The 27078-nt window shown below is 66.4% G+C and overlaps 5 protein-coding genes across 11 annotated transcripts in view; 3 read left to right on the top strand and 2 right to left on the bottom strand.

The window, feature by feature from the left end:
• The first annotated feature begins 868 nt into the window (after positions 1–868).
• On the top strand, positions 869–5145 carry PPP1CA (protein phosphatase 1 catalytic subunit alpha). The gene is made up of 7 exons (XM_074841978.1): positions 869–972; positions 1660–1791; positions 1993–2223; positions 3481–3585; positions 3728–3951; positions 4433–4567; positions 4772–5145. Exons 1-7 carry the CDS (start codon positions 918–920, stop codon positions 4880–4882), a joined length of 993 nt encoding a protein of 330 aa, XP_074698079.1. The 5' UTR covers positions 869–917; the 3' UTR covers positions 4883–5145.
• RAD9A (RAD9 checkpoint clamp component A) lies at positions 4951–12618 on the bottom strand. 3 transcript variants are annotated; one of them, XM_074841975.1, is made up of 11 exons: positions 7317–7426; positions 7160–7230; positions 6896–7030; positions 6662–6776; positions 6489–6588; positions 6270–6379; positions 6071–6177; positions 5928–5992; positions 5747–5848; positions 5426–5639; positions 4951–5345 (listed from the first exon to the last, which is right to left on the bottom strand). In XM_074841975.1, exons 1-11 carry the CDS (start codon positions 7348–7350, stop codon positions 5247–5249), a joined length of 1152 nt encoding a protein of 383 aa, XP_074698076.1. In that variant the 5' UTR covers positions 7351–7426; the 3' UTR covers positions 4951–5246. The 3 variants fall into 3 exon arrangements, with proteins under 3 accessions (XP_074698076.1, XP_074698078.1, XP_074698077.1); XM_074841977.1 differs by lacking the exons at positions 7160–7230; positions 7317–7426 and adding an exon at positions 12443–12618 and having other exon boundaries at positions 6896–6958; XM_074841976.1 differs by lacking the exons at positions 7160–7230; positions 7317–7426 and adding an exon at positions 7735–8407 and having other exon boundaries at positions 6896–6958.
• Positions 12619–12944: 326 nt separating this feature from the next.
• CLCF1 (cardiotrophin like cytokine factor 1) lies at positions 12945–24040 on the top strand. Of its 3 annotated transcripts, XM_074841754.1 has the most exons (4): positions 12945–13076; positions 20242–20408; positions 22507–22944; positions 23768–24040. In XM_074841754.1, the coding sequence occupies exons 1-4, from the start codon at positions 12962–12964 to the stop codon at positions 23786–23788; spliced, it is 741 nt and encodes a 246-aa protein (XP_074697855.1). In that variant the 5' UTR covers positions 12945–12961; the 3' UTR covers positions 23789–24040. The 3 variants fall into 3 exon arrangements, with proteins under 3 accessions (XP_074697855.1, XP_074697854.1, XP_074697856.1); XM_074841753.1 differs by lacking the exon at positions 23768–24040 and having other exon boundaries at positions 22507–22992; XM_074841755.1 differs by lacking the exons at positions 12945–13076; positions 23768–24040 and adding an exon at positions 13277–14037 and having other exon boundaries at positions 22507–22992.
• The window catches only part of SSH3 (slingshot protein phosphatase 3), a 17812-nt gene continuing 14650 nt past the window's right edge, over positions 23917–27078 (bottom strand). Inside the window, exons 16-19 of one of the 3 annotated variants that reach the window (XM_074841747.1) lie at positions 25515–25622; positions 25266–25392; positions 25054–25171; positions 23917–24665 (exon numbers count right to left, since the gene is read on the bottom strand). In XM_074841747.1, coding sequence (XP_074697848.1) covers positions 23964–24665; positions 25054–25171; positions 25266–25392; positions 25515–25622 — 1055 coding nt within the window. In that variant the 3' untranslated portion in view covers positions 23917–23963. Of the gene's footprint in view, positions 24666–25053; positions 25172–25265; positions 25393–25502; positions 25623–27078 lie in introns of all 3 variants that reach the window. The other 2 variants (XM_074841748.1, XM_074841749.1) reach the window with 2 other exon arrangements.
• Positions 26218–27078, top strand: part of GLYATL3 (glycine-N-acyltransferase like 3) — a 2527-nt gene continuing 1666 nt past the window's right edge. The window contains exons 1-2 of the mRNA XM_074841751.1: positions 26218–26323; positions 26419–26500. Coding sequence (XP_074697852.1) covers positions 26423–26500 — 78 coding nt within the window. The 5' untranslated portion in view covers positions 26218–26323; positions 26419–26422. The remainder of the gene's footprint in view (positions 26324–26418; positions 26501–27078) is intronic.

The following is a 27078-nucleotide window of genomic DNA, read 5'->3' as shown; positions in this document are numbered from 1 at the left end:
GCATGGCACACAGGGAATGTCACCAAATGGCACGGCACGGCACACAGGGAATGTCACCAAATGGCACGGCATGGCACACAGGACATGTGGGGAATGGCACGGCTCGGCACGGCTCAGAACGGCTCGGCCTGGATAGTGGCAGTGCCGGTGCCACCCGCGGCCTGTCCCCGCTGTTCCCCACCTTGGGGACCCATTAATGACTGCTGCGGGCAGGGGACAGGCAGGGGACAGGCAGGATGGCACAAGCGGGAGGGGGGTGGGCACAAACGGGGCCTCAGACCCCCCCCCCAGAGCCGCGCCCAGGGTGCCGGCGGGAGCCCAGGCTTTGGGGTGCCCCTGGGGACACCGGGGTGGCAACAGCCTCCCGGCAACAGCCCGGTGCTGCTCGCAACGGCGGCCCCACGGCCCCGGAGCTGGCACATGGCGGCGGGGGGGGGGCGGGGGGGTCACCCCGGTCTCCGCCAGGCACGGTGTGTCCTCCTCTGTCCCCCTGTGTCCCCCAGACCCCATGCCCCGTCACAGCGCAGTCCCGGGGACGCCATCTGCCCCAGTCCCCCCCCACCCCTTGCGCTGTGTGACCGTGTCCCCCCCTCCCAGGGGCTGTCCCCGAGCACCGGGATGCGGGTACATGGGGTCCCCCGTGTCCCCCTGCCCGGGGGTGTCCCGGTGCCACGCGTGTCCCCATCTCTCTGTGCCGCCAACGGGGGTGCCTGCAGTGCCCTCACGGCAGGGATGGGGGTGTCCCTGTGCCCCCCGCCCCCGGTTGCGCTGTCCCGTTGTGCTCCCGGTGACACTGTCGCTCTGATTCCTCCGAGCCGAAAGGGGGCGCCAGCGCCTCTCGCCCCTCCCCACCGCCCCCACAGGCCGCTCCCGCTGGGCGCGCGGCGCGCGGGGCGGGGCGGGAGCGTCCGGCGGCCATGGCGGACACCGAGAAACTCAACCTCGACTCCATCATCAGCCGCCTCCTCGAGGGTGAGCGGCCTCGTTACCGCCGGCACCCCCCGTCCCCGGGACCCCGAACAGCCCCCGGCGGTGCCTGAACCCCCGGGGGGGGGGGCCTGGAGCTGAGCCCTGGGGGGGGGGCCTGGGGGATGTTGGGGGGGGGGGTGGTGGGGCTGTGGGGCGGGGGCGGGTGGGGGGGGTTGTGGGTCTGGCTGTCGGGGGGCTGTGCAGGGAATGGGGTCTGGATGTTGGGCTGAGGGGGTTGGGAGGCAGCAGGGGAGTTTGGGGGGAGCTGGGGGTTTTGGGGGCTCAGGGGAGTAGGGGGCTGCTGGATTTGGGATAGGCCGGGAAAGGGGGGGGGGGGTAGGGGATATGGGGTGTGTTGGGGTACGGGGGTGCCAGGTTGGCAGGCACCGGGGCAGGGGGAGGATTGGGGTTTGCAGGCCCCGCGGTTTGGGGGGGGGGCCCTGCCACAACCGCCAACTCTGGCAGGAGAGGGGGGGCCCTGGGGTGGGGGGTGATCCTTGCCCACCCGCTCTGGGGCAGGCCAGGACCCTCTCTCGGGGTGGGGAGACACACCCCCAAATCCCTTGTACCCATCGCTCCTGCCAGTCTGTGAGTGCAGGCCCCAGTGCCCGTCCCTCAGCGCCAGGGCATGGGGTGCGTGTGGGGCGCTGGCGGGGGTCCCTGATGCCTCTTTCTCTTGGGGGGGACCAGTCCAAGGGTCGCGGCCGGGGAAAAACGTGCAGCTGACGGAGAACGAGATCCGGGGGCTGTGCCTCAAGTCACGGGAGATCTTCCTCAGCCAGCCCATCTTGCTGGAGCTGGAGGCACCCCTCAAGATCTGCGGTGAGGGCTGGCTGGTTGCCACACTGGCCGGGCACCCCGGGCACAGGCTGGGCGAGCCCCCCGGGTGGGCACAGGGACCAGTTGGGGGTCCCAGCATGGCCCAGTGCTTCCCCAGGGATGCGGATGGGCAGCACTGGGTGGCGGGGGGGGGGGCTGTGGGTGGGCTGGGGTCCCACACACACCCTGTTCCCCCTTCCCCAGGCGACATCCACGGGCAGTACTACGACCTGCTGCGGCTCTTTGAGTACGGAGGCTTCCCCCCCGAGAGCAACTACCTGTTTCTGGGTGACTACGTGGACCGGGGCAAGCAGTCACTGGAGACCATCTGCCTGCTGCTCGCCTACAAGATCAAGTACCCCGAGAACTTCTTCCTGCTGCGTGGCAACCACGAGTGCGCCAGCATCAATCGCATCTATGGCTTCTACGACGAGTGTGAGCACTCAGGCTGCGGCCACATGTCCCCCCTCCCTGCCCCCAACCCCTCTGCCATCCCCGGGTGCCCTGGTGTTGTCCTGCACCAATGCCGTTGAGTCATCCTGCCACCCCCACGTCGCCCCTGCCGTCCTGTGCCATCCTCGTACCCACAACCAACCAGTACCGCCCCAGTGCTCCTAGTACCATCCGCACTGAGCGTCCCATACCCACCCTGTGCCCCCCCCTGCCCCCAACCACCTATACGAGCATGCACCCCAAGGACACTAAGGGCAACTGGAGGAGTTTCACTAAGGCCAAATGCCGGGTTCTGCCCTTGGGCCACAACAACCCCCAGCAGCGCTACAGGCCTGGGGAGGAGTGGCTGGAGAGCTGCCAGTCAGAGAGGGACCGGGGGTGGGGGGTTGATTGCCAGCCGGCTGAACAGGAGCCAGCAGTGTGCCCAGGTGGCCAAGAAGGCCAGTGGCATCCTGGCTTGTATCAGCAATAGCGTGGCCAGCAGGGACAGGGAAGGGATCTTCCCCTGTACTCAGCACTGGTGAGGCCACCCCTCGATGACTGGGTTCAGTTTTGGGCCCCTCACTCCAAAAAGGCCATTGAATGACTCGAGCGTGTCCAGAGAAGGGCAACGGAGCTGGTGCAGGGTCTGGAGCACAGGTCTGATGGGGAGCGGCTGAGGGAACTGGGGGGGTTTAGTCTGGAGAAGAGGAGGCTGAGGGGAGACCTCATGGCCCTCTACAACTCCCTGAAAGGAGGGTGCAGAGAGGGGGGATGAGTCTCTTGAACCAAGGAACAAGCGACAGGACAAGAGGGAATGGCCTCAAGCTGCGCCAGGGCAGGGTCAGACTGGCTCTTAGGAAGTATTTCTTTGCAGAAGGGGTTGTTGGGCGTTGGAATGGGCTGCCCAGGGCAGGGGTGGAGTCCCCATCCCTGGAGGGGTTGAAGAGTGGGGTTGACCCAGCGCTGAGGGATCTGGTGGAGTTGAGAACGGTCAGGGTGAGGTTCATGGTTGGACTGGATGATCTTCAAGGGCTTTTCCAAACCAGATTCTGGGACTCTGTGACACCCCTTGTGTGACGTGGTGCCATCCCACAGCATTGTCCCCGTGCAGCCAGAGCCTGGCCGGTGGGCCTATGGGCAGCTTTGTGTGCTTCACCTGGGGGGGGGACAAACCCACGTGGGGGCTCATGGGGACCCCACACACCCTTGTACCCCCAAAGGGGCCAGCACTGGCCACCCACACCCACTGCTTTACAGGCAAACGGCGGTACAACATCAAGCTCTGGAAGACGTTCACCGATTGCTTCAACTGTTTGCCCATTGCCGCTATCGTGGATGAGAAGATCTTCTGCTGCCATGGAGGTGGGCATGGCCCTGCTGGGGGGGCTTCGGGGAAACAGCCACAGGGGATAGGAGCTTTGGAGGTGCCCCAGGAGGATGGGGGGCGGGGGGCTGTTACTGAAGAGGCAGGGCCTGACAGAGCCCCCCCTTGCCATCCTCGCAGGGTTGTCTCCCGACCTGCAATCGATGGAGCAGATCCGACGGATCATGCGCCCCACGGACGTGCCGGATCAAGGCCTGCTCTGTGACCTGCTTTGGTCCGACCCCGACAAAGACGTGCAGGGCTGGGGTGAGAACGACCGCGGCGTCTCCTTCACCTTTGGAGCGGAGGTGGTGGCGAAGTTCCTGCACAAACACGACCTGGACCTCATCTGCCGGGCGCACCAGGTACCCCTGGGGTGCCCGAGTGCTCGGGGGGGAGGACAGATGCACCCCTTGGGGGAGGAAAGATTTGGGTCCCCAGTGGGTATTGGGTATGGGGAAGGTGGTTTTACCCCTAATATTTGCCCCTCGAGGGCAGTATTTACTCTAGGGGCTGCCTGGGGATGCACAGGTCGGGGTCCGGGGGGGGTATTTGCCCACAGAGGGGGATGTTTGATCTTGGGGGTGTTGGGGGGGGCTTGTCAGGAGTGTGTGAGCTGGACCCCTGGGGTTATTTGCCCCCGGGGGTTGGGTATTTGCCCCTGGGGGGTGGTTATTCACCCCAGGGGTTTGGTATTTGCCCCTGGGGGGTGGGTATTTGCCCCAGGGGAGTGCATATTTGCCCCAGGGGAGTGGTTATTTGCCCCAAGGGGTGGGTAGTCACCTCGGCGGTGGGTATTTGCCCCCGGGGGTGCCCAGCTCAGCACCGACTCCATCGCCCGGGCAGGTGGTGGAGGACGGTTACGAATTCTTCGCCAAGCGCCAGCTCGTCACCCTCTTCTCGGCGCCCAACTACTGCGGGGAGTTCGACAACGCGGGCGCCATGATGAGCGTGGACGAAACGCTCATGTGTTCATTTCAGGTGGGCTGGGGGGGCTGTTGGGGTGGGGTGGGAGGCGGGCAGGGGCTGCGGGAGGGCCCCAATTCCTGCTGAGGGGGCAGGAGTGGAGTTGCAGGGAGCCTCCACCCTCAAGGTGGGAGGGGAATGGGGAGCTGGGGCAGGAAGGGGCACGACGTGCAGCCCCCCCTCCCTCACCCCTTTTTTTTTCCTCCACCCCCCCACTAGATTTTGAAGCCGGCCGACAAGAACAAGGGCAAATACGGGCAGTTCAGCGGGCTGAACCCTGCGGGACGCCCCGTCACCCCTCCCCGCAACTCTGCCAAAGCCAAGAAATGAGCCGTGAGCCGCCCGGCCCCCCCCGGCCCCGGCTGGGGCTTGGCCCCCCGCCCTCAGCATCAGGTCGCTTTTCTTTCGACTCGTTTTTTATTTGTAAGATCCTGCACCCCCCCCAACCACACTCCACTGAACCAAATACAGCCCCCCCCAGGGCAGGGACCACCGGGGCGAGGGGGGAGCCCAGAGCCCAGCCCTGGGATGGCAGTGGAGAAGAGGAGGGGGGGGGAGCAGGAGAATTTTTTGGGAATAAACTTGTAATGGGTCGTGGGGGGGTGCCTGTGTTTGGGGGTTGATGCTGGTTGGGGGGGGGGGGGTGTGTGTCACGCAGGGGTGGGGTGCTGGCAGCTCCGTGTCCTCGGGGCTCTCAGGACTCCTCTTCGCTGTCTTCTGCCAGCACCTCCTGGGTGGGGGCTGGGCCGGGCCCCCCCGGTGTCAACACTGAGCCAAAAAACAGGGAGCGAAACTGGGGGGGAGAGATGGGGGTCAGGAGGGGACTGTGCCCATTCCCCTGCCCCCCTGGCACACACTGTGCCCAGCACAGACCTTCTTGTGAGGGGGGGTCCCTGGCACAGCTCCTTCCTCCTCCTCCTCCTCCTCTTCTTCAGGGTCACTTTCAGCTGGATGTGGGGTGCGCAGGGGGAAAGTGGGGCTAGGGGGCACCCCCGAGCCCTCCTCGTAGGCACTGGTTTCCATGGCAATCATGTAGGATTCGAGGTCATCGGTGAAGTCCTCTGATGGGGTGGGCAGGTGTGAGACACTGGTGGGGAGAGAGTGAGTAAGCAGGGGCAGAGCGGGGACCATTCACTCTGGTCCCTACTGATGACAGCTGGAAGGTTAAGCTGGGACTGTCACCCTCCCTGTTACCCGTTGGCCGTGGGGGGCTGCAGGCTGCTTTCTGGGTCTGAGAGGGTGGCCAGCACCAGGTGAACCTCCAACACGGCGTCAGCCAGGGTGAAGATCACAGGCCTGGGGGCACAGAGGGGCTGAGGTGGGGGGAGCCAATGGCAGAACTGGCACAGGGGGGGCCTGGGGCACCTGTTCCTACCTGCCAGGAGCATCATAGTGGATGGTGAGGGGCAGGTTGGAGGCCTCAGCGAAGGTCAGCAGCCCCTGGGGACAAAGGGGAGGGTGAGGGGGCCTGAGGGGTGACACGGGGCTCGGGGCGGGCAGCCCTGGGCAGGGGCTCACCCGAAACTCCTTGAGGCAGAAGGTGATGTGGGAGCCCGGGGTGACGGCCACCGTCTCAAACTCGTCCTTGGCCAGCCACAGCTCTGTCACCATCGTCTTGCTTGGCTCTGGGGGGCCGGGGGGGGAAGGAGGTGGGTCAGGGGGCTGCGCTGACACCCTCAGGCTGAGAGAGGGGCACCCCCACCCTGCAGGGCCTCACCTGCCTCATCCTCCACGTAGTTTCGGAGGCTGATCTTGCCCCCGGGGCCTGTCCCCAGCGTCACCTCAGCCAGTGTCGGGGGGAAGTGGACCACGGCCTCTGCCAGCACCCTGTGGGCACATGGGCTGAGCCCCCCCAAACACCCCTACACCCCCCCCAAGAGGACCAGCTGGAGTCCTACCAGCCCCCTGCCCATCCCTGTGCCCCCCCCCAGCTCACCGTGCCGGGGCGCAGAGGCTGCTGGTGCAGCGCTGGGTGTCGAAGACGGCCTGTAGCCGCTCGCACTCCTGGAAAGCCAAGTTGTGCGTCTTGGTGACACCTGACAGGGACAACGCCGGCTCAGTGGGGCGGGGGGGGGGGGGCAGCATGTGTCCCCCCACCCCGAGACTCACCATACTTGCAGTGGAGCTGCACAACCAAGCGGCTGGCCCGGGGTTTGAGCAGGATGAGGCATTTCCCCACCGTTTTTTCCAGCGAGGGCAGCGAGCGGAAAACACCCAGGAAGGACTGTGGGGCGGGGGATGGATACGGGGACAGTCACCCCTATGTGTCACACTCCCAACCCCCTCAAAAAAAAAAAAGTTTTGGGGGTGCCCAGGCAGGATGTGGGGGGTGAGTGCTTGCACCTTCATCAGGACTTTGCATCGGAAGAGCTCTCTGTCGGGGGGGGGGCCGCCCGCCTCGTACAGCTGGAAGAAGAGGGGGGCAAAGAGGAAGGAGGCGAAAGCGGAGCGCGAGGAGTTGACGGTGCGCAGGGACAACTGCGGGGGGACGACACAGTGTTGGCACTGCCTGACCCCCCCTCCGCCATGCCCCAGTGGGGATGGAGGGGGGCACAGGTGACCCCCGCAGCTCGCACCCTGTGTTCCCCCCCCCCCCCCCCCCCATACCCCGCTGTCGGTGGGCTCCAGGTAGAGCTCGTCCCCGATGCGGGACAGGGAGTGCACGGCTCGGCCGAGGACTGGGGGGGCGAGGAGGAAGGGGGGGGGTGAGGCAGGGCACCCCTGTGCCCCCCACACCCCCCCGTGCCCCCCAAGCCCCGCTCACCTTTGACGTTGCCACCAGCGACGATGCACTTCATGGTGCCGGCACGGGGGGGCCTCGCGCCTGCCCCAGCCCCGCCCCGCGCTCAGACCCCGCCCCCAGCCCCGCCCCGCGGCCCAAGCCCCGCCCACACCATATGGGTGCGTGCGGCGGCGGCTTCACGGCCCCGTCGTCGTTCCCCCCCCCCCCCCCCCAGCCCCGCGCCTTGATGGACGCGCCCAGCTGCCCCCCCCCGCCTCGGTAGTTGTTCCCGGAGCGCCTCGGCGGTGCCGCTTCCCCAGCGGTCTCCGGAGTGGTCTCGCCCGCCCCCCCCGCTATCCAGCCTCAGTGGTTCCGGCCGCTTCACCTCCGCGCCGCGCCGGCACCTTCCCCGTTGTCGCGCCGCCTTCTCCCGCCGCTTTCCCATTGGGCAGGAGCCTACCTTCGTCCCGCCCCCAGCGTCAGTTGATTGGTCGGCCCGGCCGCGTGACAACCCGGCGGCGTTCTCGAGCCGGCGTTCTCGCGCCGGGCTTCGCCTCACGTGATCAGGGGCGGGCCCCACCCCGTGCTCCAGGGGCGGACACGCGCGCGGGTAGACCCGCCCCCTTCCCCTCCCACGCCGCTCGCTATTGGGCGGCAGAGCGCAGGCGCCGCCGGCCTTTGGAGTGACGTGTCGCTCAGCCAATGGGGCCTCGACGGCGAGCGGCGGCTGTGTGCCCCTCAGCACGGCTCCCCGTGCCCGGCCCCGGTCCCAAGCCCGACTCCGCGTCCCAGCCTGCCCTCGGCCCGGGTCCAGGCCGCCGTCCTGCCCCCGTGGCCACCCGCCTGCCCTCGGCTCCTTCCCTGAGCCTCCTGATTCATCCCTGGGCCCTCCCTGGGGTCTGTGCCCTACCAGGCCCCAGCGCTCTCCCGGGAGGATCCTGTGGGCCTCTCTGAGGGGCCTGTGCCGTCCCCCGTGGCGTTGGCACCCCCAGCCTGCACCGTGGCTCTCCGCAGGACCCCAGCGTGCCCACTGCCCTGCCCCTCGGATGCATCCTGCTCCCCTCAGCAGCCGTCCTGTCAGTGAGCATGCCCTCGCGCCTGCCTCCCTGCTTCTCTCCTGGTACCATCCAGGGTAAGGCTGCCCCCTTGTTCACACTCTCGTCTCGTTCCCTTCAGCTCAGCCCCCTCCATCAAGCCGCTGCTGCCAGCCCTTGTCTGCACTCCTGGGGCATGGAGCTCTCCCTTGCCCACCCAGGGGCCGTGTTTGTGGGGCTGGGAAGGGCTGCAGCTCCCCGGAGGTTGTGCAGTAGCTGGTGGAGCCATCCCTGCTCTGGTGCCTCCCAGCAGCCCCAGCATTCAGGGGACCCCTGCCCCGTACCCGCAGGCCTCCGCCTCCCGAGCAGTGCCTGAGGTCAATGGGCAAGCGGGGATGCTGTAGCCGGATTGGCAGCGGTTAACAGCCTCCGTCCTACAGGCGCAGCCGGCTATGCGTGATGGAAAGCAGGAAGCTTGTACCTGGAAGGCAGGCACTGAGGTGGGTGAGGGTATAAAAGCAATAAAGAGGATAAAGGGTCCCGGGTGAGGGAGAGCTCGGCAAATTGCTTTTTGCACACACAAGCAGCCAGCCCAGCGCGACTGGCTCTCAGGTTGGGGCCTCGAGGGAGGCTGGGGGATCTGGCTGCGAGTCACTTGACTCACGCTCGCTCGCAGCAGGGTCCTTCAGCTGCCTCCCGCCCGCGGCGGGATCAGCCACTGCCCAAGTCCCTCCTCCTGGGCTCAGTGGCTGCGGAGCCCGAGCCGAGGGGCCCCGATACGCAGCCTACGGAGCGCGGCTGGCACCTGAGGGGGAGGCGGGGAGGGGGACGCAGAGCCACGGCCTCTCCTCCTCCTCCTCTTTGCCGTCTCAGGTGCTCAGCGCCTTTCCGAATGCCCCGTGTCGGGGATTTTGGACCCAACGCCCCTCGGTTGCGCATCCCCTCCAGGTACACAAACTTTCGACCTTTGCAGGGCCGCTCTGCGGGCCAAGCCACGTGTGCGTGACTGGGCTCGGACCGCAGGCGGGGAGCTCGGGGGGACTCCCAGGCCTGCCTTGGCCTGGGCTCGGGGTCCAGCCCCCCGGGGTTGACTGGATCTGGCTCACTCCACCCCTGGGGTAAGCACTGGCTACCGGCCTCTTCCTCCCAGGAGGAGGAGGAGGAGGACAGGATTGTGTGTGAGCGTCCGTTCCAGCTCTTGAACAGCAGCCGGGCTCCTCTGGAGCCGACGTCCCCAGGAGGGGCTCTGGCCTCGGGGCTCGGCGTTTTATGGGGCTGCGGATAGGACGCAGCTGGCTGCGGTCGTGACACACACACCTCCGCGGTGGCCAAAGCCACGCGCACCCCTCCCTCTTCCCCTGACCGCCCTGAGCCAGCGCTGACGAGGCACTGGGGACCGAGCTGGCTATGGGGCCGGCGGCAGAAGCCTGGCAGCCCTTGGTGGGGTCCAGCACCCCCAGGCTCAGCCCACGCCGGGGTCAACCTTCCCTGGGTGCCCCCTCCCACCTGGTGGGCTCGGAGCTGTCTCCCAAGCACCGGGCAGCCACCCGCTCCCCTGAGAGCCGCCGTTTCCTTCCCGGCACGGCGTCCCGAGCACATGGCGCAGTGCCCTCGCCCAGGCAGCGCTGTGGAGAGACAGACGGACACAGCTGGGCTCCTGCTCCCTGCCCGGCAGGAGGGGACAGGCGCCGGCTGCCGCCGGGCCCAGTGGCTGCTCGGTACCCCGAGATATCACCCTGGGGTGTCCCCGAGGAGCTGGGACAGTGCCCTGCCTGCCCAGCTCCCAACTCGGGGCGAGGCCTGAAGGCGGTTTAGGGCTAAAACACCTCCCCAGTGCCAACTTTTTTCTCTCTTCTCTCCCTCCTCCCATCTACCAGGGGCTCAGAGCTCTGGGGTGGCCCCGGGGCGTCACGGGATGGTGCCGGATGCGGATTTTGGGACCGTGGAAGGGTCAGGTAGGAGCGCAAGGGCCTGCGGGCGGGCGGGCAGGGGCCGAGGCGCGGCGACAGGCGAGCAGGCGGCGAGCTGCCTGCCACAAAGGTCAGCAGTGGGAGGCAGAGCCGGGCAGCGGCGCCGGCTGAGGGGCCCGCGGTGACGGGGCCGGGACGAAGGTGAGGTCAGCTGCCCACGGCGCTGCCGGTGACGTGGTCCCCAAGGGCAGAACGGGCCATGGCCTCACCCACGCGGGTCACTGCTGGGCTAGTGGCTGGGCGAGGGAGACTGCCACAACGCCGCGGGGCTGGGGGGCTCGTGCCACGTCTGCTGGTGGCCCTGTTACCCTCCTCCTCCTCCTCTCTTCTCTCTCAGGTGTCGGCCCAGCGTGAGCCGTGTGGCCACTGAGCTGGAAGACTCACCAGAAACAACCTCAGTGCTGCCTTTTGGGGAGGGGACGGGGTGAGAACAGGCAGCCCCGCTGCTGCCTGCGCAGGCAGGACTTGATGATCCCCCCCCCCCCCGCCTCTCTCTCTGCCTTACCCCGGGCTGGCAGTCACCCCCCCGCCCCCCCCGGGAGACGTGAAAGCGGCTTTTCCCAACCACTCCACACTGCTGGCGGGGGGCTGTTTGCTTGGGGAGGGAAACCAGATACCCTGCACCGCGGCTGGGGGAGAAGCTGGCCCCACGCCGTGCGGGCAGGGCTGGAGGTGGGGACCCCCCCAACCCCTCCGGCACGTTTTCAGGGAGTCGGGCCAAAGCACCTTCCCTCCGCCCAGCCACAGGTTTTCCGGCAGCTCCATCCCGACATGAGGGCTGTCCCACCACCAGCACCTCCTTAGGGGGTCCCTAAAACTTGCCCGGAGTTGGGGGGGGGGGGCTTGGTGGTGGATTTGGGCACCCAATTTAGGGATTTGGGGCAAAGCTGGGCTCGGCGTGCTCCGAGCAGCCGCCCCGCTGCTGCGTGCCCGGCAGAGAGCCGGGAGGATGCGACCGCGGCCAGCGCAGGAGCCGGGAGGGCTCAGACCTGGCCGGGGCCGGGGGGCTGGAGTGGAAACAAATCTGCCTTTACCTCCCGGCCCTTCCCGGCGTTCCCCGGCAGTGCCGGCCTTTTGTTTTAAACAAAGCTTTTTTTTGGTCTTTTTTTTTTTTGCTTTTTTTGGCCTTTTTTTCTTTTTTTTTCCTTTTTTCTTCTTTTATTTTTCTTCTTTCATTTTTTTCTTTTTTCTATCTTTTCCTTTTTAAATCCTTCTTCATCCTTTTTTTTCTTCTTCATCCTTTTTTCTTCTTCATCCTTTTTTTCTTCATCATCCTTTTTTCTTCTTCATCCTTTTTTCTTCTTCATCCTTTTTTCTTCTTCATCCTTTTTTTCTTCATCATCCTTTTTTTCTTCATCATCCTTTTTTCTCTTCATCCTTTTTTTTTCTTCTTCATCCTTTTTTTTTTCTTCTTCATCCTTTTTTTTTTCTTCTTCATCCTTTTTTTTCTTCTTCATCCTTTTTTTTCTTCTTCTTTTTTCTTCATCCTTTTTTCTTCTTTTTTTCTTCGGGGAGCCAGCTCAGGCAAGGACGTTCCCCGTTCCCCCTCATCGCCAAGAGAGACCCTCTCTGTTTTCCCCTGCCTGCGGCAGGGATGTGGCGCTCACCTCCCTGGCAGAACCCACTCGTGGATGTGGGTCACGAGGGGAAGGGATGGGGTGTAGGGGGGGGTGTCTGGCTGTCGGATCACCCCCACACACACCCCCCTCCCTCCCCTGTTGCTGCGGGTGTTGGGGTTTTTACACCACGCTTGGCCCTGGGGGGCCGCCCTCACCCCGGGCACCCGCCCCACTCACCCCCAGTGGGTTGTGAGAAACCCCACGGTCACTGCCAAAGTCCCCACGGGCGCCGGGTCGGGCTTCGCCCTAACGAGGGGGGGGTTAATTGGGGAGGAAGCGGCTGCTCTCTCGCACCCCGCGGGGGGAGAGCTGGGGGTGAGGTCGGGGGGGGTGTCCGTGTGCGGGACGGGGCTCCCTCCCCATTCCCCGCGAGGTCCTGGGGGCAGCGAGGCCGGGAGAAGCGCGGGGGGGGTGCGTGTGTGTCCCCCCCCCTCACCCCGGGAGCGGGGCTGAGCCGCTGCCGCCGCTCCGAGGGGCTCCGGTTCTCCCGGGGCCCCGACGGCCGCGCTCCCCCCGCACCCCCCCACCCCGCCGTCCCCGCTCACCTGCCGCCGTCCCGGCGGGGCAGCGGCCGCGGCGCTGCCGGTCCCCGTCGGGGGGGTCGGGTGGGTGTTTGTGGGGGTGTCCGGGACCCCGCTCTTTTTGCAGGGGAGGGGTCTGGCCGTGCCAGAGGAGAGGCGAGGACAGCCCCTGCCTGCCTGCCTGCCTGCCCGTCCCGCCACCGGCCGGCCCCCGCCTGCCTCTGCGCCTCCCCATCCCTCCACCCGCCCCTCCCCGCTCCCACCGCGGAGAAGGGGGGGTTGGGGGGGGCCCGGGGGGGGGGGGCAAGCTGGCACCCCACGCCCCAACACCCCCCCCCCCCCCTTCACCCCGGCCCCGCTGCGGGGCGGCGAGAAGAGCCGCTCCGCCGCACCTCGCCCCCCCCCACCCCCAACCTCTCCCTCCTCCTTTGCCCGGACCCCCCCCCCCTCCTTTACCCCCCCCCCCGGGGGACCGGGCTCTCGGCGTGCGGCGGCGGCTCTGTACGTCGGGAGGAGAAGAGGCGAGAAGGCTCCGACCGGCAAATGGGAGCCGTAGTCCCGGTCCGGTGTGCGGGACCGTTGCCTGCCTCCCCGGGAAATCCCGACCACGCACCCACCGCCCCGGCCCCGCGCCTGTCCCGCATGGAGCTGCGAGCAGGTAGGAGACCCCCCCCCCGACCCCTCACCCCCCCTTATTCCTCCGGTACCGGCCCCGGTACCGGTGCCCCACTAACAAAAGCCGTGCGGGAGCCAGAACCGGGGAGGTGGCGGGGGGTGAAGGGAGGGAGAAAACAGGGGGGTCCCCCCTTCTTTTACACCGCCGGCAGCACCCCGGGGACCCCCTTTTTCCTTCTCACCGCCTTCCGCGGCGCTGGGGTTTGGCTTCAGGCTCCCCACTTCTGCCCGGTACTGGGACCCCGGGGATGGGGAAAGGGGATGGCGGAGGGGGGAACAGAGAAAAGTCCAAGGAGGGAGAGGGAGGGAATGAATGGAGCCCGCTCTTGTGTACAATTGCATCAAACACATTCTTGAAAGCAACCTGGTTCTGCTTAACACTTGAATTTTGAAAAAAAAAAAAAAAAAAAAACGGAAAAAAAAAAAAGCAAAGAAGGGAGGCAGCAGCTTGGAGAGGGTGTATGCGAGCTCGCGTTTTTTTATTCTTGCATTCCTGGACACCAATCAAAAGAGCAAATCAAGGGAGGTGGAAGGGGGAAAGGCGGCGAGCGAGGCAGCCGGAGCGTGGTGCGAACCGTGCACGCACTCACCCACCAAAAACCCACCCAACCCCGCCAGCTTGGGGTTTTTCCACCTAACACCCAAGCAAGCACAAACCAAAACAAATAGGGGAAAAAAAAAAACAAAAACCAACAAAAAAACCCCAACCAACCAAACAACAACAACAACAAAAAAAACCCCAAACCAAAACCAAACCCCGAGCGAACGCAAGCGAGCAAGCGAGCCAGGGCAGAGGCGAGCAGGCGGGCTCGGCCGGCCGCTCGGGGCGCGGAGCAAGAGCCAAACCCCTGTTTTGGGCTCTTCTCGCCCCCCCTCTGCGCCTTCCGCTCCCCCAACCCCACCCTGCACCCCGACTATGTTAAATGTTGCTGGGGATCTCTCAGGTAAGACCGAGGCGCTGGGTGCTGCCGGCCGGGGCCGGGGCGGGGGGCTGCCTGCACTCTGCCACGGTTTTTCCTTTCCGAGCCGCTGCTGATTTTAATTTGATGTGATTAAAACGTCTGTCTGGCTTTGGGATTGATTTAAGACTTTCCCCTCTCTAGGATTTTTTTTTTTGTTGGGTGGTTTTTTTGTGGGTTGTGTTTTTTTTTTTTCCCTTTCTCTCGTTCCCTCTTTTCCATGCATGTTTGTGATTACCAGGGAGGGAACCGCCGCTGAGCACGGAGAATTAAACCCCAGGACTGACAGAGGGGAGGAAAACGAAAGTCGCTGGGATTTGGGGAGCAGGAAGAATTATTTTTCCTGCCTGTGGGCTGGATTTCGGGTTTTGCCTCGGAAAGGCTTTGCCGAAACAGGCAAGGTTATCCCGGGGAGATGGCAGTGGGATTTTGGGGTGTCGGGGAAATGTCACTCTCCGGAGGGGACCGTCCCTGTGGCTGCGGGATGGCTTTGTTCCCCCGGCCCGAGTGGCCACCTCAGGGGTCCCGGGAAAGCCGGGGTGGTTGTGGGGCTGGCTGTCCCCGTGGCACAGCAGGATCGGGGAGCTCCTCGCTTGGAAAGGACGGGGAAAATGCTGGAAAACACCCCTAAAAGGTCCAATTGTGGGCGCCGTGAGGCTCCCCAGGCTCCTACCCGGGACAGCGTGAGGCCGGCACCGGGTTCGGCTCCAGCTCCTGCAGTGCCGGCGTGACGCAGGACGGGCAAAACGGGGCGAGCGCCGGGGAACCGGAAAAGCGAGGCTGGGATCCCCAGCAGCTCCCTCGCCCTCCCTCACCCTTTCCTCTCCCCCTTCCCGCCTGCTGCTGGAGCCGGTGGATGTGGCCACGGAGCTGGTGGCCCCCGCGGCCTGTGGTCAGCCAGTGGCCGGGACGGGAAGGGGACACCGAGTCCGGGACCACGGGAGGAGCTGCGGGATGAGAGTCTGGTTGCCCCAACCCCGGCTCCTCATTTTGGGGTATCTGCAGCCCAGCTTTCCATCCCCGGCGGGGTTCAGGGACTCTCGGCGTCATCGGTGTCCCCGCGCCTATTTAGCAGCCGGCGGCAGGGCACGGTGGCGGCGCACATCTGGGCTGCATTAGGCGCAGCCTCCGAGGGGAAATGCGGAGGGTTTTGCTTACAGGGCCGGCCTTGGGGGGAGATTTATGCCCTGCTAAGTGGCACAGAGCCCTATAAATCATCCCCCCCAGCCCCCTTTCTACCTGCCCGACCCCCTCTGCCACCGGGGGCTAGGACCCTGTTTGCCCGGTGGTCCCTCGCCCGCCTGCTGAGGACGGCAAGCGTGTGGGGATGCGCTCGCCCTGGCACAGACGGGACCATCTGGCAAACTGCCGTCGTGGCGGGGCCGTGGCTGTGGGTGGCACGTGGCCCCGTGGGTGACAGAGATGTCCTGGGCTTGGCCGAGGGTGCTGAAAAGTTGGGAGGGGAGCGGAATGGGGCCAGCTCGGGGATCACAGGGCATGGCCGTCCCCAGCGGGCACAGCCACACGGAGCTGCTGGTCCCACGCTAGCCCAAGGCAGGCAGTGGCCCCGTGGCACTGCTGGGTGGGAAATGCCGATGGTGGTGGCAGCTCTGGAGGTGCCAGGAGCGGGATCCAGTGCTGGGGTGCTGGTAGTGGGGGTCCCCTGCTCCGCCTAAGGGTGCCAGCGTGGCCGTGGGTGCCGTGGTGGTGGCCGTGCCTGCGGGGCAACGGGGTCTGGTTGGGATTAGGGGCCTGCGCCGCCCCCCCCCCCCCCACCTCACCGGTGAAAGGAGAGGGGGGGCAGGGGGGGTCCATCCTGCCGCTGGCTGAAGCTGGATGGGAAATCCAGGCCCAGCTAATTACGGCCTCGCTGGAGTCTCCCGTGCGCGGCCGCGTTTATAAACACACGGAGGAGACAGGATGTAAACACTCAGCACTGCGAGCGCAGGCACGGCTGGTGTGGGGCGAGGGGGGTGGAAACCGGGGCCGTGGGGCCGTGCTCCCCCCTGCGCACCCCCCACCCGCTCCCCTGGCTGGGGCCAGTGGCTTCGCTCGCCACCAGCCATGCGGGGACGAGGGGGCCGGTAGTGGCCTGACGGGCAACGGGGGCTGTGGGCAGGGGCGAGGCAGGGACTGCAGGCAGGGCTGGTGGGTTTTGGGGGCTTCTGGGGTGGGATGGGGACCCCCCCGAGGCTGCTGGTTGGGGAGTGAGGACACACGTGGCCTTACCCTCCGTGCTCGGGGACGTGTGTGGAGCGGGAGCATCCTCAGGGCTGCCGCTGCGCCTGCCCCCCACCACGGTGTCACCTCCACGGCCATGGCGGGGTTCAATGTCACCAGCGTGGGGACACGGAGGGGACTGGCCTTGAGAGTCTCCCGACTCCCAAACCCCAGGGAGAGGCAGGCAGAGCCCAGCTGCCACGTTGGGCTACAAAACCGTCCCACAACAGCGCACGGCGAAGGGTTAAGTGCTGCCGGGCCGGGTTGCAGGCAGCCTGGCCGCTGCCTGCTCCCTGCCTTGCCTTCAGACAGGGCTACTTTGTCCTCAATGCCGTGGTCACGCCTGGCCACCGCGAGACCTCCCGGGCTCGTGTGAGAGCCGCCGGGTGGGATGGGGCTCTGCTCGCTGCTGGACACCGGCCCATCAGATAGGGCGGCTCCCGCCGCGGTGTCAGGGGCCACGGGGCCGCCTGGGCTCCGGTGCGAGGGTCCCCCCCACCCTTTTCCTGGTTGCCACCCCCGCCCCCCCCTCCCAGGCGCCGTTTTGCACGAGGGTTTCGGGAAAGCGGCTCTGGGGTGGCTTGTGGTCACTCCTGACCTCGGCGGCTCTGCCCACAGCATGCCCAGGGAACAGCTCACCCGGCACCGCGGCTACGCTCCCGCCTCGGCCGCTTGCCGGGAGGTCTGGCCAGCGCCGGCCGGCCGCCCGCGCCGACGGCGGGGAGAGAGGCCAGGGGGGGGTTGAAGGAGGGCAGGGGGTCCCGCCGGCGTGCCCGTGACTCCCCGCACATCCCGCCAAAAGCGGGCGACGTTCCCGCCGCCGCGGGCGCGAGGGATGCCCGTGGCACCGCCGCTGCAGCCGCCCACCTGACAGAGCTGGTGGGAGGAGGGTGCCCGCTCCCATGGCCCCCCTGGCTCCCCGGTTGCCCCCAGGGGCCAAGTGGGTGACCCCGGGTGGCCACGCCATGAGCTGCTTACATGGGCTTGGAGCATCCTGGCCGGGCTCCAGGGCCGGTTTTGAAACCCTCGGGCTCTTCCTTTCCGACGTCACCGGGATCCAGCTGTGCCGGCCCCGCGCCTCCCTCCTCCCCGCCGCCGCTGCCGCCGCCGCCATTGTCTGTGCCGGTGCCCAGACATTTTCCGCCTGGCGCCGAGTCGCTGTGACCAGGGTGGGTGAGGGAGAGCGGCTGCTCTGCGGGGCACCCGCTACGGCCGGGCCAATGGCCACCACTGTGTCATAGCCGTGTCTGTGCCACCGCTGTGCCACGGCCGCTGCCGTGCTGTGGCCACCATCACTGCTGTGCCATGGCCACATCTGTGCCACCACAGTGCCACGGCCACCGCTGTGCCATGGTCACCCACGGCCACTGTTGTGCCGTGGCCACGGTGACCGCTGTGCCGTGGCCGTGTCTGTGCCACCACTGTGCCACGGCCACCATTGTGCCCTCGCCGTGCATCCTGCCATCTCCTGTCCCTCAACCATCCACCTCCACCAGGCCCCTCTCCGTCCCCTTCCTCCCTCATCCTCATCCTCGGGCTCCTCCACCCCGTGTCCCGGCCACCTGCCCAGGAGCTGCCGGTGGCTCCGTCCCCGTCCCTGCCGGCCTCGTCCCCCCGCCCCGCGCCCCCCAGCCCTGCTCCCCCCCGGCTGTGTTTGGTTTGGCCGCGGCAGCACCGGGCCTGGTGTAAATCCCGTGTTGGAAACTCGAGCCGGCGGCGGGCGAGGGTCCGGCCGGCCCAGCGGTGCCGGGGGCTCGGCCAAAGCAAACACCCGGGGGCGGGTGAGTCACCGCGGCGTGGCCCCCCCCCCCAAACCAGCCGTCCCACGCGCGCTTGCACGCACGCAAGGCAGGACGGCGGCACGCTTCACGCGCCGGGACGCCGGGGCACGGTCACGGGCAAACGGCCGCATGTGCCCACTGTGCGTGGGGCACGGCTGCGTGTCAGGGTGAGCCCACGGGTGTGCGTGGGCTGCGTGTGTCACACACGGACACGGTGTGGCGCGCGTGCGTGTGCACGGTGTGGCGCGTGCTTCTGCGGCGGGTCGCCCAGGCGGTGTATGGCACACCGATACGGTGTAGCACGTCCCTGCGCGGTGTATCGCACGTTTGCACAGTGTGTTGCACACCCGCACAGTGTCATGCGCCTGCAAGGTCCATCACACGCACGTGTGGTGGTTCACCTGCCTGTGTGATGCGCTGCACAACCGCACTGCATGTTGCACGCCCGCAGGGTGTATCACCAGCAGGTGTGCTGTGTTGTACACCCACAGGGTGTATCGCAGGTGTGAGCAGCTTGTTGCATGCCCACAGCGTGTATCACAAGCGTGAGCAGAGTGTTGCACACCCACAGGGTGTATCACTGGTGTGTGTGCTGTGTTGCACACCCGCAGGGTGTATCACAGGTGTGAGCAGTGTGTTGCACAGCCACAGGCTGTATCGCAGGTGTGAGCAGCTTGTTGCATGCCCACAGGGTGTATCACTGGTGTGTGTGCTGTGTTGCACACCCGCAGGGTGTATCACCAGTGTATGTGCCGGAATGTGTGCCACATTGCACTCTCACAGGGTGTATCACAGGCGTGAGCAGTGTGTTGCACACCCGCAGACTGTATCGCAGGCATGAGCAGCTTGTCACACACCCATAGGGTTTATCACTGGTGTATGTGCTGTGTTGCACTTTCAGGGTGTACAACAGGCATGAGCAGCTTGTTGCACACCCGCACGGTCTATCACAGGTGTGAGCAGTGTGTTGGACACCCATAGGGTGTATCGCCAGCGTGGGTGCTGTGTTGCACTCCGGCAGGGTGTATCACAGGCGTGAGCAGCTCGTCGCACACCCGCAGAGTGTATCACAGGCATGAGCAGCGTGCTGTTGCACACCCGCCCGCTGCCGGGAGCTGGCTGTCTCTCCACAGCCGGGTACCCGCTGCGGCAGGGCTGGCATGGCCAGAGCCAGGGTGTCCCCGAGGACCCTCGTGCGTCACCGGCGCTTGGCCGCTCCCAGGTTTCCAAACCTCCCGGCGGCTCATGACGGGGAGTGGTGACGTGCGAGGGCACCGCGGGGCTCCCCCCGGCTTTCTCGGGGTCGGGGGGGGGCCACTACGGGGCGGGGAGGGGGGGGGGAAGTTGCCGGGAAGCCCAACTCGGCGTGTCGAGAGGTGCCAGTTGGCCAGGACCCTTGTAGCCGCGGGCTGTGACCTTTGCACAACCGCCCGGCTAACGAGGCCGCGGCTCCTAAGAGCCGCCCTGACGTCAGGCACGATGACGATGACCCAGCCGGAGTTTTCCGGCAGCCTCGGCAAAGGTCACCCCCACGCTCCGGTCACCCCTCCAGTTCCCTTGTCCTGGTTTCCCCCCCCCCTCCCTTTTATTCCACGGGGTTCCCCAGCAGGGTTAGGGGGTACCAGCAGCCCCATGGGGTGCCCATCCCACCCCGGCATCGACGACGGGCGAGTTGTCGTGCCCAAATATAACCCGGCCGTGCCGTCCCGGCGGGAGCACCGCGAGCTGTGCTCGCTCCAGACCATATAAAGGATTGTTGCTGCAGCCCGCGCGCGGAGGGGAGCCGGGGGGGGGGTGGGGGGGGTCAGTGGGCCAAAGCGGGGGTCCCCGCCGCACCGGTTGTGGTGGCAGCATCGCCCCGGGTTAACGGCGCTGCTGTGGCTGTGCCACGGGGAAAGAAGGGGGGTGGGAGGGTGGGGGGGGATGCTGAGCTGCAGGAGGGGGTACCCCTTGACCCGCTCCGTGCCTCAGTTTCCCCACGTGAAGGTGGTGACACAGCGGGGTGGGGGGGTGACACCGAGGGCTCAGCCAAAGCCCAGAGCAGCCTGTCATGACTGGGGGGGGAGTGGGGGTGTCCCCATGGCCGGGGTGTCCCTGTCACCACAGGCCCAGGGGTGGGAGGAGGTGCACACACACCCCGACACCCCCCAAATTTATGCCCCCCCCGCGATGTTCTGTGTCCCCACAGGAGACTCTTGGGGGATCTTCACCTTCCTCTGCGCCGCGCTCTGCAACCTGCCGGCGCTGCCGGCCCTCAACTGCACCGAGGAGCTGGGCGCCGGCCAGTCCATCCAGAAGACCTACGACCTGACCCGCTACCTGGAGCACCAGCTCCGCACCCTCGCCGGCACCTACGTGAGTTGGGGTTCGCCCTGCCCGTACCCCTGCCTGCACCCCTGCCTGCCCCACGACACCCCAGGGAGAACGGGACAGAGCGGGGGGGGTTCCCCCATACAGCCCCCCCAAGCCTGTTGTCCTCTGTCCTCTGGGAGCGGGTGCACCCCACCACTGGGGGGGGGTGTCCCCCCACTCCACGGGCATGGGAGGGGCAATGTGGGGCAGCCCTGTGGGGAGGGGAGGAGGGGGGCAGGGGGTGGCTACCCCATTACCACCCGCTGGGGCCCCCCTGCCTGAGGATGGTGCGGGCAGGGTGGCACCGCGGCGAGGGTGTGCACGCGTGTGGGAGTGTGCAGGGGCTGCGTGTGTGTGTGTGCCTGCACATACGTGTGCGTCAGTGTGGCTGCATACATGTGTCTGTACGTGTGTGTGTATTAGTGTGGCTGCATACATGTGCCTGCATATATGTGTGCATGTGCATTACTGTGCCTGCATACATGTGCCTGCACATACATGTGTGTTTAGTGTGCCTGCATACATGTGCCTGTACGTGTCTGTGTGCATTACTGTGCCTGCATACGTGTGCCTGCACATATGTGTGTGTGTACATCAGTGTGCCTGCACGTACGGGTACGTGTGCATTACTGTGCCTGCATACGTGTGTCTGTACATGTGTGTGTGCATCAGTGTGCCTGCATACATGTGCCTGCACATACATGTACGTGTGCATCAGTGTGCCTGCATTAGTGTGCCTGTACATACGTGTGCTTGTACGTGTGTGTATTAGTGTGCCTAAATACATATGGCTGCACATGCATGTGTGTGCATTAGTGTGCCTTCATACATGTGCCTGCGCATACATGTGTGTGTATTCGTGTGCCTGCACGTGTATCCCTGCACATACATGTGTGCCTGCACATACGTGTGTGCGCGTGCGTCCGTGTGCCTGTACATACATGCGTGCGTGTGCATCGCTGCTCCTACACGCGTGCCCGCGCACACACCGGGCTTGTCCTCGCCGAGCCTCCCTGCCCGTGCCTCTGCGCACACGCGTGTGCCGTGTCACGCCCCGCAGTCGCAGCTGACGTGTCTGCGCTCCCAACGCCCTCGCCCGCTGCCAGCGGTGCCGGTGCTGCCCGCCCTGCCCGGGGGAGCTGTGGGTGCTCCCCTTGCCGTGCCCAGCTGCGCCCGTGCCGGCGGCCAAGGAAATGTCTCATCGGCCCAGGGTGCAGGCAGGGGTGCAGGCATCTGCCTCTCCCTGCCCGCCGGCAGCACCGGCTGACGCGGAGGTTCCCCCCGTCTCTGCCCTGACGTGCCCCTGGTGCTGCCGGCTCAGCCCTGATGGTGCCGACACCTGGTGACGAGGGTGGCACTGCCGGGGGGCTGGGTGCGGGGCTGGGGGGGGCTCGACCCCACCCATGGGTGCCTGGGGCTGTGGGGACGGTGATGGGGAATGGGGAGATGGGAGGGTGGGGTAGGATGGGGATGTGGAGACTGGGGACAGGGGTGGGAGACTGGGAGACCTGGGACATGGTGGGTGTGTCCACCTGGGGGACATGGGACATGTGGGACACATCCAGATGGGGGACACGGGATGTGGAACATGGTGGACACGTCCACCTGGAGGCTGTGGGACATGGAGGTTGGGGACACAGTGGGCACAGAGAGCAGGGACACAGAGGGGAAGGGGACGTGGTGGGCATGTCTGCTTGGGGGACATGGGACATGGTGGGTGTGTCCATCTGGGGGACATGGGACATGTGGGGCACATCCAGCTGGGGGACATGGGACATGGAGGTTGGGGACATGGTGGGCACGGAGGCCAGAGACACAAAGGGGAAGGGGACGCGGTGGGCACGTCTGCCTGGGGGACATGGGACATGGTGGGTGTGTCCATCTGGGGGATAGAACACAGGCGTGGGGACATGGAGAGTGGGGACACGCTGTGGAGGGGGGGACGACACACACAGAGACCTGGGGGCAAACAGGGAGGGGCACATTGGAGACCTGGGGGACACAGACAACACAGTGGGTGCGGGAGGTGACAGACTGAGGGGGACACTCCCTCCCCTGCCCTCCCCCTCAATGCTCCCCCCCCTCCTTTTCCACTTTCCAGCTGAACTACCTGGGTCCCCCTTTCAACGAACCCGATTTCAACCCCCCGCGGCTGGCGCGGGCCGAGCGGGTCCCCAGCGCCACGGTGGACCTGGACCTGTGGCGGGGCCTGACCGACAACGCTCGCTTGGCCGCCAACTACCGGGCCTACAGCCGCCTGCTCTGCTACCTGCGGGCGCTGGAGGGGCCGGCGGGGACCGCCGAGCTGCGTCATCGCCTCGGTCACTTTTGTTCCAGCCTTCAAGGTTTAGTGCTCAGCATCGCTGGCGTTATGTCTTCTTTGGGTTATCCCCTTCCCGTCGGGGGACCTTCGGCGCCTCCCGGGACTCCGGTTCCTTCCAATGATTTCCTAAAGAAAATGGAGGATTTTTGGTTGTTGAAGGAGTTGCAGACCTGGCTGTGGCGCTCGGCCAAGGACTTTAATCGCCTCAAGAAGAAGGTACCGCCCGCCGTGGTTACGCTGCGGCTGGAGGCCAGGGGATTCTGAGCGGCGCCCCCCCCCCCCCCACTTTCCCTGCTTCAAGCCCCCCACAAAATGGCCGCACCCCCCCCTCCACTCCCTAAATTCAGCCTCATGGGAATGGGGCTCCTCACCCCCATGGGCCAGCACACGTCCCCGCTGCCACCTCGCTGTGCCTTGAGAGATGGGGCTCCCGACCCCCAGGGCCACCACAGACACCCCGTGTCCCTCCCCCTCCGTCACCAGTGTGCCTTGAGAAATGAGGGTCTTAATCCCCCCAGTGCCACCAAAGCCACCCTGTGTCCCCCCTCCCACCCCCCTGTGCTGTAAAGGATGGGGCTTCTGACCCCCAAGTGCCACCAAAGCCACTAATGTGCCCCCACCATCACCAATGTGCCTTGGGAAATGGGGGTCATGACCCCAAAGTGCCACCAAAGCCACCTCACAGCCCCCCCCCGTGCCTTAAGGGATGGGGCTCCTGACCCGCAAGTGCCACCAAAGCCACTAATGTCCCCTTGCTGTCACCAGTGTGCCTTGAGAAATAGGGGTCATGACCCCAAAGTGCCACCAAAGCCACCCCATGTCCCCACCCACCACCATACCCTGTCCCCTCGGGGCTGTCCCCTACCCCCAAGGGCTTTAGAGGGGGTGCAAGCCCCGCCCAGCCCCCAGAAAGGACCAATCCCAGCATAGGAAGAGAAGCCCCGCCCCAGGAGCGATAGGCTCCACCCCCTCCCCGGCTGGCAATAAGCCCCCCCGCTCACCAGCCTGTGTAGCAAACCCCGCCTCCTTCCTACAACAGGCTCCGCCCCCTGTGGCCTAAGCCCCGCCTCTCCGGTTGCCTAGCAACCCCCAGGCCACACCCCCACCCGGGAGGGCGGGGCTCCAGGCTGCGGTGGGCGGGGCTGGAGGCGGGGCCGCAGGGCCACTGTCCCGGTGCGTCTATGAGTGTTTATTTATTGGAGATGTTATTTATTGGGGTATTTATTGCAGAAGATCTATTCTTGTATGAACGAATAAAAGCCTTTCTCCAGCGCCCCCGCCCCGCCCGCGCCACACGGCGGGGGGCCCAAGGAGCCACTGGTGCCATCAGTAGGGGCCAGGGTGAACGGGGGAGCTGCCCTAGACTCTGAGCTCAGTGTGGGGGTTAGGGAGTGGCAGGACCCCCCTCTCAGGCACAGGTAACCCCATTTTATCCCCCCAACAACCACGGCTTCCCTCACACCCCCCAAACCACCAGTACCCCATTCTGGGTGCCCGTGGCCCCCCCCAGTGTCCCCCTCCCCGGGCACTACTGGGTGGGGGGGGTGACTACCAGGGTGTAGAAGGTTCCGGGCTGGGGCAGGAAGCCGACGGCGCGGACGGCTCGTTGCGAGGGGGTGTTGTGGGGCAGCACCCCGCAATAGATGGGAAAACCACGGGCGTGCAACACCCGGCCCAGGGCACCCAACGTCACCCCGCTCAGGCCCTGTCCCCGCCAGGCGGGCAACGTGTAGCCGTGGCTGAGGGTGCCCAGGGGGTCCAAGAGGCTCCAGGAAACGGGGCGCCCGTGGGGTGCCAGCAGGCAGGCGCTGGGCAGTGCCTGCACCACCCTCAGCAGGAACCGGCGGCTGCGGGTGTTGCCCCCGAAAGCCCACGTGGCGTTGAGCAGCGGGATGTGGGACGGGGACACGGGTGCCAGGCGCAGTCCTGGTGGCACCCTGGAACAGGGCAGAGCGGAGAGATTGGGGTGGGGGGGACGGGGGGACCTGCATGCGCACCCCCCGCAAACACACACACCCTGCAGGGATGGCACTGGGGAGCTGCTGCACCCAGGGAGGGGATTGGGGACCCGCTGTGTCACCTGGGGATGGGATTGGGGACCCCTGTGCCACCCAGGGATGTGCTTGAGGACATCCCTGTCACCTGGGGATGTGCTCAGGGCCCCCCATGTCACCCAGGGATGTGCTTGGGGACCCTCATGTCACCCAGGGATGTTCTCAGGGACCCCTGTGCCACCCAGGGATGTGCTTGGGGACCCCCACGTCACCCAGGGGCGTGACTGGGACCCCTGCTGCCCCCCTGTGCCCAGGTGTCCCCCACACTCACTGCACACGGGGTTGGGGGGGCCGGGGGCTCAGCAGCGCCTGGTACCGATACGTCTCCACCCGCAGCCCCTTGGCGTCGGCCGCCTCGCGCACGGCCTGGTACAGCCCCTCCTGCATCCCTGCAGCAGCGCCGTCAGGGGCACAGCAGAGCCGGGGGTTCCCCTACACGCCCCCCCCGCACCCCCCCGCCCCAAATCCCCGTGTCAGGTTTACCGTGGATCTGGAAGGCCCGGGTCCAGCCCACCGCCTTGGTGCCCCCCAGCAGCACCCGCCAGGCCCCCTCGTCCCGGTAGTAGGCTGTCAGCTGGTTGGTGTAGAAGTCCCCGGGGTCCTTGTTCTCCTGGAAAGGGGGGGGACACACAAGGTTTAAGCGTTCCCCACCCCACCCCCCCCACCCCCCCCCCCAAGCCCCACGGCGTGTGGGGTGCTGCCGGGGTGGGGGGCAGACACCCAAAGCAGCACCTCTGGGCGCAATCGTGTCAGGACGACGCTGAAATGGGGCCAGGAGTCCACCAGCACCTCGTGGGAGGCCGGGTTGCCCCGGGCCACCGTCATGACGGTCCCCAGAACCTGCAGGACAGGGTCAGCGCTGGGGGACACACACACATGGACTGGGGGGGGCTGTGAGGGGCAATGGGGCCATGACGGGTCCCTCTGACCCCCCCACAGTGTCCTGATGCACCCCCAGGGTGCTGCCAGCCACTGTGGGTGCGGGGGTCAGGACACCGTGTGGGGTGTCAGCGGCAGGGGGGGGGGAGAGGCAGGGAGAGGGGTCCCCGAGGTCCCTGTCACCAGCAGGGCAACGAGGGGGGGATGCAGGGGATGTCCCCAAGGTCCCCGTCACCGGCAGGGTGGCAGGCAGGCTCCTCCGCAGGGCCTCCTCCAGGCGCCGCAGGTGGCCCGGGCAAGTCAGGATCAGCATGGCCGTGGGGCAGGAGGTGACACCGCAGGTCCGTGGGGCACGCGGTGACACCACGAGGGTCCCAGGGCAGTGGGGTGCTGGCGGCTGTGGGTCAGGGTGTCCCCGCTGAGCACCAGTCTCCAGGAGGCCGTAGAGTGGGGCAGGGCTGGCCCCATGCCCGGTGCCTGGCGGAACGGATGGACCCTGCCCGCTGCCCCCGTACGGGGCCACCGCCCCAGGGTAGGGGACACTCGCTGGCCCGTGACGGCCGGTGGTGGCCCTGGGATGCACCAGTGTCGTTGCCAGCCCCACAGAACCAGGCAGCAGCTGGTGTCACCACCTGCCCCACGGTCCCCAGGACTGCTGCAGGGTGAGTACTGGAGGGGTTGGGGATGGGGACAGGGATGGGGACAGGGTCCCCCCCGGGGGTCCTTGTCCCTGTGTTATTGTAGGGTCTCTCGGCAGGACCATGCTGATCCTGACGTGCCCGGCCCAGCTGCAGCGCCTGGAGGGGGCCCTGCGGAGGAGCCTGCCCCTCGCCCTGCCGGTGACGGGGACCCTGCTGTCACCCCTGCCCTGTGCCACGATGGGGACCCCAGTGTCACCCTGTCCCGTGTCATGATGGGGACCCCGCTGTCACCCCTGCCCTGTGCCACGATAGGGACCCCAGTGTCACCCCCTGTCCCCTGCCATGATGGGGACCCCAATGTCACTCTGTCCCGTGACACGATGGGGACCCCAGTGTCACGCCCTGCCCCGTGGCGTGGCAGGGACCCCAATGTCATCCCATCCCTTGCTGTGACAGGGACCCCAGTGTCAGCCCCGTCTCTCCCCCCGGTGATGGGAACCCCAGTGTCACCTCCCCGCCCTCACCCCACGGGGACCCCAGTGTCACCCTGTGTGTCCCCCCCGCCTCGGGTGTCCCAAGTCCAGGACATGTCACCGCCCAACCCCGGGGCTGGCTCTAAGCCCGCCTATCCCAGTCCTGCCCTGGCCAATCCCAGCCTAGTTTGATCCTGAGTCAGCCAATCCCCTTCCAGGCCCACACAAATCAGCCAATCCCTTCCCAGACCCTCATACAAGCTGCCCAATCCCAACCCAGGCAAGGTGCCAGGCCACCAATCC

Source organism: Strix aluco, chromosome 16 (assembly GCF_031877795.1).
Source record: "Strix aluco isolate bStrAlu1 chromosome 16, bStrAlu1.hap1, whole genome shotgun sequence".
NCBI lineage: Eukaryota > Metazoa > Chordata > Aves > Strigiformes > Strigidae > Strix > Strix aluco.
This window is presented reverse-complemented; position numbering and strand designations above follow the sequence as displayed.

Coding starts and splice junctions, on each gene's coding strand:
- PPP1CA (XM_074841978.1), top strand. CDS start 918: ATGGCGGACACCGAGAAACTCAACCTCGACTCCATCATCAGCCGCCTC. Junction 1,792..1,992: donor GGCACCCCTCAAGATCTGCG/GTGAGGGCTGGC, acceptor CCCCTTCCCCAG/GCGACATCCACGGGCAGTAC. Junction 4,568..4,771: donor CGCTCATGTGTTCATTTCAG/GTGGGCTGGGGG, acceptor CCCCCCCACTAG/ATTTTGAAGCCGGCCGACAA.
- RAD9A (XM_074841975.1), bottom strand. CDS start 7,350: ATGAAGTGCATCGTCGCTGGTGGCAACGTCAAAG. Junction 6,777..6,895: donor GATGCAAAGTCCTGATGAAG/GTGCAAGCACTC, acceptor CCCGCCCCACAG/TCCTTCCTGGGTGTTTTCCG. Junction 5,849..5,927: donor CACTATGATGCTCCTGGCAG/GTAGGAACAGGT, acceptor CTGTGCCCCCAG/GCCTGTGATCTTCACCCTGG.
- CLCF1 (XM_074841753.1), top strand. CDS start 12,962: ATGGGAGCCGTAGTCCCGGTCCGGTGTGCGGGACCGTTGCCTGCCTCC. Junction 13,077..20,241: donor CCGCATGGAGCTGCGAGCAG/GTAGGAGACCCC, acceptor GTGTCCCCACAG/GAGACTCTTGGGGGATCTTC. Junction 20,409..22,506: donor GCACCCTCGCCGGCACCTAC/GTGAGTTGGGGT, acceptor TCCACTTTCCAG/CTGAACTACCTGGGTCCCCC.